The 10,812-nt window shown below is 42.9% G+C and overlaps 1 protein-coding gene across 1 annotated transcript; it reads right to left on the bottom strand.

Moving 5' to 3' along the window:
* Positions 1–9,304: 9,304 nt before the first annotated feature.
* Positions 9,305–9,820, bottom strand: LOC148011525 (uncharacterized). The gene has a single exon (XM_087670384.1). The coding sequence runs from the start codon at positions 9,818–9,820 to the stop codon at positions 9,305–9,307; it is 516 nt and encodes a 171-aa protein (XP_087526510.1).
* Positions 9,821–10,812: the final 992 nt, after the last annotated feature.

Genomic DNA, 10,812 nt, shown 5'->3' with positions numbered 1-10,812 from the left:
TAGATAAGATACAACATAAAAGGAAAGTGGCCTACTAAGTCAAACAATGCATAACCGACTACACTAGTCGACTGGCGCTATAACTATGCCAGCTGTAAATAGGTGTAGCAACCTGAATATAATAAGTAATGAGTCAGTGGCCATGTGAGAGTCATAATGACCACCGACGTGTTAAGTGTAGACGTGTGGACCCATCTAACCAGGCGGTCCATCATCCATGTCCACATGTGTTGAGCTTGCCATCTCAACACTCCCCCTCAAGCTCAACTGCATCTCTGCAACTCCAAGTAAGCTTCGAAACTTTTGAAGCTTCTCTGTACCCAATGCCTTCGTGAAGATATCAGCTATCTGATCCTGTGTGCTGACATACACCAAGTCAATCTCACCTGCTAGTATCTTCTCTCTCACAAAATGGTAGTGTACCTCAATATGTTTTGTCCTGGCATGGAACACAGGGTTCCTAGCCAACTGTATACTGCTCATGTTGTCACAATAAATGACAACTGGACCTTCCACCTGCACATCCAAATCAGCCACTAACTTTTGCAGCCATACTACCTCACATGCTGCAACAGCAGCACCTCTATACTCAGCCTCTGTACTCGACAAAGCAACTGTAGATTGCTTTTTGCTGCTCCAAGCAACTGCTGCACTACCAAGAGAGAACATGTATCCGCTGGTAGATCGTCTATCAGACATACTACCAGCCCAATCTGCATCTGTGTATCCAAACACATGTACGTCTGTACCTGCCTCATAGAAAAGCCCATAATGTAATGTGGACTTCACATATCTCAATATGCGTCTCACTGCATCCAAATGTGGCTTTCTAGGTACTTGCATAAACTGACTCACAAGACCAACAGCATAGCTCAAGTCTGGCCTTGTAATGGTCATGTAGATCAAACTCCCCACTATCCTCCTGAACATAGTAGGGTCTTCTATCTCATCCCCAACATCAGCACTCAGCTTTACATTCTGCTCCAACGGGACTGAAAGTGGTTTGCATGCGGTCATACCATACTTGGACAACATATCCAAGCCATACTATCTTTGGGACAGCCATATACCATCATCGCATCTGATCACCTCAATGCCAAGGAAGTACCTTAGCTCACCTAAATCCTTCATCTCAAACTTCATTTTCAAATAGCCCTTGACTTCAGCAATCCCACTATCACTATCACCTGTAATAATCAAGTCATCCACATAGATGACTATGATGACCAAACCTGCATCTCCCTTTCTCACATAAAGTGAGTGATCAGCATCAGAAACATAAAAGCCAATATTGATAAGATACTCTCTAATCTTATCAGACCATGCTCTAGGTGCTTGATTGAGCCTATAGAGTGCCTTCTTCAACCTACACACATACGTGGGATGCTCTAAATCTTCATAACCTGCTGGCTGATCCATATACACTTCTTCCTGCAAATCACCATGCAAGAAGGCATTCTTTACATCCATTTGCTGCAACCTCCAACCTTTGGCTGCTACCAAAGCAATCACACATCTGATAGTTGCCATCCTAGCAACTGGACTGAAGGTTTCATCATAATCTATGCCATATGTTTGGGCATAGCCTTTTGCAACCAGCCTAGCTTTGTACCTGCTAATAGAACCATCTGCATTGTGCTTAATCTTATAAACCCACTTACATCCAATAGCTTTCTTTCCCTTTGGCAATGATACTAGATCCCAAGTCTTATTGGCCTCTAATGCAGCCATCTCCTCATCCATTGCTGCATCCCAATGAGCATGACCAACAGCCTCCTCAAAACATGTGGGCTCAACATCCTCAACTAGTTTCACCATATAAGCATAGTGGTGAGCTGCATAACCCTCAAAACCAAATCTTTTAACAGGGTATCTCACCCTGCTAGACCTGCGTACCACTGGATCACTCAATGGAGTCTTTGCATTAACACGTGCTCTCTGCACACCTGGAGTCCTCACTGAAGGAATGCCAAGCTCATCATCCAAGCTCTCTGAGCCACTGGAGTCTCCATCAAGAACTGCATCAATGCCTTCTGACACTTTATTCTTTCCTTTGTCTTTACCTGTAGTGCTACTAGATGCACTCGAAGATGTAGAGGTACTCCTTAGTCTCCCAGACCAAGGACTACCAGATGATGTCTCTGGTCCACTAAGAGTCCGTGATTCTTGCCTTTCAGCCTGCACATGAGTGTCATGATCATCATCAACATCCAATGCATCACCACTAGATGCATACCAACTGCTCATTTCATCAAAGATGACATCCCTGCTCACTCTGAACTTACATGTGACAGGGTTGTAACATTGATACCCTTTTTGCTCTAAAGAGTATCCAATAAAGATACACTTTTCAGCCTTTGGATCCAGTTTCTTCCGCAACTCATCTGGCACATGAACATACGCAATGCAGCCAAATACTTTCAAGTGTGAAACATCAGGCTTCTTACCTGTAAAACATTCTTCGGGGGTCATACCATGAACTGCAGCTGTGGGAGTTCTGTTCATAATATAAACAGCAGTATGAACAGCCTCAGACCAAAAATGCTTAGGCATATTCTTTTCAGCCATCAAGGCGCGTGCAACTTCTGCAATATGCCTGTTTTTCCTTTCTGCAACCCCATTTTGCTGTGGGGTATACCTGCATGTGAACTGTCTCTTTATCCCATGAGACCTCAGAAAATCACTGAACTCATTTGAGAGGTACTCTCCCCCTCCATCTGACCTCAGGCACTTTACTTTCAAGCCTGTTTCTCTTTCAACTGCAGCCTTGAAAGTTCTAAAGTGCTCAAAAGCTTCACTCTTTTCCTTCATAAAATATACCCACAGCTTTCTAGAGCAATCATCAATGAATGTGACAAAGTATGAACTGCCTCCAAGAGATACATTTTGTGTAGGCCCCCAAATGTCTGTATGCACAACATCAAGGATATTTCTGCTTACATCTCTGTCATGTGAAAAGGGTTGTCTTGCCTGCTTACCAAACTGACATGCTTCACATACCTTCTGAAATTCTACAACTTTAAATGTAGGCAAACCTGTAACCAACCCTTTGGACTGCATTAATTTCAGCCTTTGTACATTTGCATGTCCAATGCGTTTGTGCCAAATTTCAATGTCTGCAACAACACCTTTTCCTTTGGCATACATAGCCGCATTCATAGTAGGAATTCCAGCATCTAGAGTGAACATACGTCCAACTCTACTTCCCTTTGCTACCAACCTGCACTTGTCATTGAAGTCTTCTACAAAGCAGCCCTTTGCATTAAATCTGACTTGTAGCCCTTGCTCTACCATTTGACCGACTGACACCAAGTTCTTTGTAATAGATGGCACATGCAATACATCTGAAAGACTCTTTGTCTTACCATCATGCAAGGACAAGGGAACTTTTCCAATGTGTGAAATTGGGTGGCATGAGTCATCACCCGTCTGCACATAACCTGCATTCTGCAAATCCTACATCTCCCCAAACCATTCTGCATGGCTGGTCATATGATTGGATGCACCTGAATCAAGATACCAAACATCTTCATGTGTTCCCTTTCCTGTAACAGCATTCATCATATGCTGCATAACGAACAAACGTTCATTTTTATCTTCATTCTGTCGTGAAGACGATGCATAGTTTCCTTGCTGCAACTTACCACTGCGGATATCATCTCTCTTAGCATAACATTGGGCTGCAATATGACCTGTTTTGCCACAGTAGTGGCACACAATACCAGAGTTGTTAGAACCTCTATTCTGCCATCCACCTTTTCCTCTAAAGCTCCCCCTGCCTCTAAAGTTACCACGACCTCCTGAAACCTGCATATCGCCAAATTGCTGATTCAATCTGTTTTGCTGGTTGTCACTACCATGTCCTGTACCACGGCCTCTTGAAGAGAGCCTGCCACGTCCCCTTCCTGAACTGGAGTAGAAAGCTTGGACCTGTTCACCACTTCTTTCAGGTGTCTCACTCTGCATGTTGATCTCTTCAGTGATCATAAGGGAGACCAATTCATCGAAATCTGGAAATGGCTTTCTGACATATACGGAAGTTACAAAAGACTTCCAAGCCTTTTCATTGTTAAGTCCACCCAAGGTAGACGACACCAAATCATCATCATCGGGCATTGCATCAATCGCTGCCAATGCATCTGCAATGCTTCTTACTTTCAGTGCATACTCATTGATAGACATCTTCCCTTTCTTCAATGTATTCAACTCTTGCTTGAGTTGAATCTTTCGTGCCTTTGTATTTACAGAAAACATACTTTCAAGTATGGTCCAAGCTGCATATGCATTCTCTGCATTTCTAATGTGTCCCAGCATGTTATTGTCAATTACTGCAGACAACCAATACATGAACTTTTTATCCTTTGCATTCCATTCCTTCCGTGCCTTTGTCTCTTCTGCAGTTGGAGGATCACTCACCTCCGGCTCCTTTTCTTCACCTGAAACGAACTCGTAGAGGCCTTTTCCAATAAGGAAGTTCGTGACACGAAACTTCCATGATGGGTAGTTGTTCTTGTCGAGCTTCTCAATGATGGGGCTTCCACTGTTCTCTGCCATTATCACAAAACTAATACCAAACAGCAAGCAAATCTTCTGCAATCCTTGACCTGTAGTGCACAGCAATACACCAGACAGCCTTTTTTACTGTCTGCTCAACAATACATGCAATCTGCAACCAGTTTGCAGATAAACCTTGTGTTTACTTACTGATAAACACCTTTGAACTTACAGATCTAAAATCTGTAACCTGCGCACCCACGTTCGGTCAATACAGTCGAAGTCACAGTGTACCCCGAAACTACTGTGCGCAACCTTGCGGCTCTAAAACGGGCCCTGAAACGGCCTCAAATGCCCAAAATCTCTGCGGGCAAGCCCTAAAGGGCTTATCTGCAGAATATATAGCGCTCTTTGCGCACACCAAATCTCACTGCAATCTGAGATTTTTGCTCTGCCCTGCTTCCGGTGCCTCCACAGGCACTATCCAAGAGAAAGAGTGGAAGGATGGGAGAGCTTCTTACCCGTGGCTTGCTTGCTCGAACCTTGCTTCTTCTCCTTTGCTTCAACCTTCGAAATCAGCCTCTCTCAGTGGTGTGGCTCTGATACCATGTCAAGAATCGCGTGGTGGAGGGGGTTGCTCAAGATGCTGCGCCGAACACACACAGAATGCACAAGGAGAAGCTCACTCAAGAGACAAGAAGAGAGATGGAGGCCAAAACGTTTTCTTGCTGATTTCTTCTTCTTCTTCCACACTCTTTTTACAATGTACCCAAAGTATAAATAAGATACAACATAAAAGGAAAGTGGCCTACTAAGTCAAACAATGCATAATCGACTACACTAGTCGACTGGCGCTATAACTATGCCAGCTGTAAATAGGTGTAGCAACCTGAATATAATAAGTAATGAGTCAGTGGCCATGTGAGAGTCATAATGACCACCGACGTGTTAAGTGTAGACGTGTGGACCCATCTAACCAGGCGGTCCATCATCCATGTCCACATGTGTTGAGCTTGCCATCTCAACAGAAATGACCAATGAGGAAAACCCTAACTCACGTCAATCCTAAGTGGGAATGGCTGGAATACTTCCGCTACATGGCAAATGCGGAAAGCCCTAAATCGCAAAACCCGTAACATTCCATGGGAGTGCCGAGCGGAGCTTTCTAAACACCCTTTCTGATGGACTGCTAAGATGTGTCCTGAAGATACAAGTGGACACGTTATAGTTGTATCAGAGCCGACCAACAATTGAATTGTTTTTATGAAATTTTAATAAGATGAAGTAAAGCAAATGTTGATGTCCAAACATTTCCTTACCTTCAATGCTGTCTTGCATAATTATGAAGCATGGAACAAGTTCTTAGTATTTTGAATCATGTTTATGACTGCAATGCATTCTCCGCATTATCGACAAAGGGTTGAGATGATGAATATCCTAGAGAAAATCTATAATACATCACCTTTGTACATGGAACAAAGATGGACGGGTGCTTCAGGAATCTATTGTATAGCTGCACATTGGTTTACTTACCTACAAACCAAGTTAAAGAGGATCAAGTGGTTGGAAGACTTGAAAGTCATGAAGCAGTTCATTTTTGTGAAAGCTCACGTAAACTCAACTTTACATATTCGAGGTCAAAGGGTTGAGATGAGATCATGTGTATATGAGAAAGTAACTAGTATAATTCCCGCCGACAGGATTAAAGTGTTGGGCCGCCATGAGAAGAATGGATACCAACGAAAAGGATATCCTGAACTTCCAATGACTTACCGATTCCTGAAGATCCATGACCTAGAACCATACTATTATACAGTTCCTGTAGATAAATGTAATACAACGTTGTTCTCCCCAAAATAAATGTAATAGTTGGCTTATCATCACAAGAAATGTTGTATTCCAAAAGGGCTATGCCCAAATAAATACGAATAAGATTTCCTTTTATCAATGTTTGATTGTGCATGAGAATTGATAGAAAGTTAAGTAGCTAGATTGCTTACGTAATAGTAGAATTAAAGATGTAATCAGTAACGATTATCATATAATAACGTTAAGAAACCTTTATCTAGGCACAACCCGAGGTACATGTTCCTAGTTCACCTCCTACATCAAGTACTGCTGTAATCCAGGAGAAGAAGTTCCTTCTCAAGTAGATTAAGCCACCCGAGTTTGACGGCAGAGGCAGGTCTGTCTAAGCGGATGCTGAAATTTTGGTTAAATCCATGGAGGAAAACTTCAAAGCAGTCGGTACTGCACCCGCCAATCAGGCTATGCTCGCTAAGTTAAAGCTCACCGGCAAAGCTAGGCTTTGGTGGAAGCAATGGTGCAGGGATCAAGGGATCGCAGAGGGATCCGTTAGTTGGGAGAAGCTAAAGAAAGCCGTGCAAGGAAGATATTTACCACCTGCATATCGCACGCAGAAAATGAATGAGTTCTACGAGCTAAAACAGCTGGGGCTCACACTTGATGCATACTATTCTAAATTTGTCTCACTTCTTAAGTATGCATCGCAAATGGACATGGCACAGCAGGTATCCGAATTTTATGTGGGTTTAAATCCACCAGTCAATACCCATCTTGAATCTATGCGTCCATCATATCTTCAGGATGCACTCATTTGAGCCACACCTATAATTCAGGAGGTGGAGTCTAGACCAAGGGGTAACAAAGCTTGGTCTTATAATGACCCGAACAGAGGAGCATTCAGACCTCAAATGAAGAGAGTTCAAGGTCATAATCAGGGGCAAAGAAAGAAAGCAGGCTTACAATGTCAACAACTTTGTTCCTACTCAAAGAAATAGCCGAAACCTCTATTGTTTCCACTGCAACGAGCCCGGTCACTTCAAAAGGCAATGTCCCAAGCTTGGTGGAGGACATCGCCAAGCGCCTTTCCAAGGAACAAGCCATGGTCAAAGAGCTGCTACCTGAGGAAGAGGAAGAACCGCCTGTGTTGCCAATAGGCAAATGTGCGAAGAAGAAGAAAAAGAATATCCGACCATGGAAGCAGAGTTTGAAAGGGTGACAGCCCATGCCGTTCTACACAAGAATGGACGGAATCGCCATTTCTTGGTGATTCAGACACCATCGGACTATCAAGGTAAAAGTTTCAAGACCTTGATTGATTATGGTAGTACACATTCCTTTATCTCACCAACATATGTAAAAACATTAGGAATAGCCACAGTAGAAGCATCTACCCTGCTTGTGGAATTGGCAAATGGTCCTGAGGTTACTTGTATGAGGCAAACTGCTAAGGTGGAATTCTTTCTGGGAGGAAAAAAGACTTCGGTCAAATTCAGAGCCATGAATTTAGGTGTCCATGAGTGTCTACTCGGAATGGATTGGGTTAAGCCTAATGACGCCCACATTCACTGTGGAAAGGGTCAAGTTTCCTTTCGAAACTCTGAAAGGGAATTAGTCACAACCCAAGGTGAGGCTGGAGTGCCAAGAATCCAACACTACAACAGAAACGAGGCATAGACGCGCATGTTGGACGCGCAAAGTCGGGCGCGTCTATCACAGCGTCTATAAGTGCGTGTAAACGTGCATGTAAATAGATGCAAATTTTGCGTCTATATATCCGCACAAATATACACTAATATAGACGCGCCAGTAGACACACAATTATTTAACCACCTAAAATTAGCAATTCACATAATTAAAAAACCAAAGTTAATAATTATTTAACCACGTGAAATTGATTCTTGAGCATGCACATGTGCGCATGATAAAAACCATAGAATTAAGAATACACATTGAATCATTGAATTAAAAAAATAGAGTTAATAATTACTTTTTCATTGCTCTCTAATGAATGGCAACTCCTCGAGTTGACAAGCCTGATATAAGTAATTAGCGGCAAGCGACAGAAACATTACAATTAGTAGCAAGCATTGCAATATGTATCTCGTAATTTCTCTACGTACTTGAAGATGATAAAAGATACTTCCTTTTTATTATGGAAAATTCAATTTAGCTTTAAAATTGACTATTGATTCTTGAGTATGCACGTGTGCGCATGATAAAAACCATAGAATTAGAAATACACATTGAATCCATAAGCAAATTAAGTATGTTACAGTGAATGATCCATCTCATCTTCAATGAGATCAGCCCTTGCTAAACTATCTACTTCTAGGTCTATGTTACCAAGAGGTAATGAAACAAATAAGTTTATCCCACTATCATTTTCTCTCTTTCTCTCATCGCTCTCTCTTTTTCTCTCTCCTCTCTCTCTCTCATTTCCTTTCCTCTCTCCTCCCCCTCTCATTCCTCTCCCTCTCTCTCTCTTTTTCTCTCTCTTCTCTCTCTCATTCCTCTCCCTCCCTTGCCCTCTCTCATTCCTTTTTCTCTCTCCTCTCTCTCTCACTCATTTTTCTCTCTCCTCTCTCTGTCATTCCTTTTTCTCTCTCCTCTCCCTCTCATTCCTCTCCTTCCCTCTCTCTTTTTTCTCTCTCCTCTCTCTCTCATTCCTCTCCCTTCCTTGCCCTCTCTCATTCCTTTTTCTCTCTCCTCTCCCTCTCTCATAGGCATGGGAGGTTGGAATACACAAGGCTTACAATGCAAAGTCAGAACACTACAGGGTAGAGGAGTTTGTAAAAAGACAGCTATCAATCAAGTGACACTTTTTGGGTACTGGCATGGGCTAACAATATAAGCAACTTGGACCAAGACCATTTCACAAGTTAGTTATTGCTTATTAATGTTAAGTATCACTTTATTGGCTCCTTTACCCTAAATATACTAAAGAAATCTGGATAACCGGATTGGCATTAGGTCCAAGGATAATTATTGAAATGCAGATCATTCATTAGTTTTGAAGCCACAATAAGGTCGCATCTAACGTTGTAGCATTAGCCTCAGATTCTTGCAAATCCTCACCCACTAGCAAATCAATAGTGGCTCCGCCCACATCAACCACAATAAACTTTTCTCCTTCTCTGATAGATAGGAATCTAGCATTTTGGAGACAATGCAAAGATGCAGCCTCTGGCTCCAGAACTACTCTTAATAGATGAGGGCTAGCATCCTCTAAGCATGTTCTGCTTGACACTCCCTTGACCATACCACCTTCCTGAGCACATTTCCTCATCTTTTGCTTGGCAGCTTCTACCCATATTGCTGGTGCAGAAAGACACCATTGAATATCCTTCATCATCAATTGCCCACCATACCTGCCCCTCAGGTCATGCAAGATAAATTGTGATACTTTCTTGAGGTAGTCGACGATGAGAGACTCAATTGAAATGCCTTGAGGAAGAGCCTTTGATTTAGATTGACCTTTGTAAGGAGCTTGTTCTGCTAGATATAACTTGAAACCACTCATGAAAGTACTTCCGCACGGAAGCGATTGCATGCATGCAACAATCGTCTTGATGGCAATTTGGTTTGTGTTTTGCAGTAGGGCACAGAGGAGGCCTCATGCTGCAGGGGCCAGTCGCGGTTGATGTCGTGCACAGATGTGGATGTCGTGCAGGGGCCATACCCTCTCTTGGTCTATTTGCCTATTATGTTTAACATCTTATCTCTTTTTCTCTCTCCTCTCATTCTCTCTTTTTTTCTCTCTCCTCTTCCTCTCTCATTTCCTTTGGCTCTCTTCCTCTCCTTCTCTCATTTCTTCTCCCTCCCTCTCTCTCTCTCTCATTTCCCTATTATGTTTTCTTCTCTCCCCCTCCCCCTCTCCCTCTCCCTCTCTCATTCCGCATCTATTTCTGCATCTATGTTCGCATCTACCTGAACAATAGACACGCATATACACGCACACGTCGAAAGTCAAATCATACTTAAATCATTTCTTTTCAAACTGTGCCTTTCCTTTCCTGTGTTTTTTGCGGTTCTGAAGCTTGAGTTTAGCTGACATGCAGTCTCTTCATTCCTCACCTAGTCTCTTCATGCCTCACCTCCTCATGACTCACCTCTTCTTTCATTTCAAACACACAAGAAGGGAAAAAGGAAAGCGAAGGAGAGGAAGAAAGAGAGAACAAGAGAGAGGAAAATAAGAAGAAGAAGCGGCAAGCAAGCAAGCATCAAGGGAGGGTAACTTACCAAGGAGAGGAAGAAGGAGAAGGAAGAAGCGCCACCACCCGCCACACCAAACACCCAAGGTGAGTCTCTCTCTCTCTCTCTCTCTCTCTCTCTCTCTCTCTCTCTCTCTGTGTATGTGTGTGTGTGTGTGTGTGTGTGTTTCTCTCTTCCTCTCTCTGCTCTGTTTGTGTATTTAGGATTTGTGATTCCATTATGTATTGCATTTTGTAAATCATCAGTGGCGGTCGTCAGCCTAAAATCAACCAACCGAGCGCGTCTGATAGCGCGTCTACA

Source organism: Lygodium microphyllum, chromosome 28, assembly GCF_053477565.2.
Source record: "Lygodium microphyllum isolate KBCC chromosome 28, Lygodium_microphyllum_v1.1.10, whole genome shotgun sequence".
NCBI lineage: Eukaryota > Viridiplantae > Streptophyta > Polypodiopsida > Schizaeales > Lygodiaceae > Lygodium > Lygodium microphyllum.
Note: the sequence above shows the minus strand (reverse complement) of the source record. Positions and strands in the feature narration are given on the sequence as shown.

Coding starts and splice junctions, on each gene's coding strand:
- LOC148011525 (XM_087670384.1), bottom strand. CDS start 9,820: ATGAGTGGTTTCAAGTTATATCTAGCAGAACAAGCTCCTTACAAAGGT.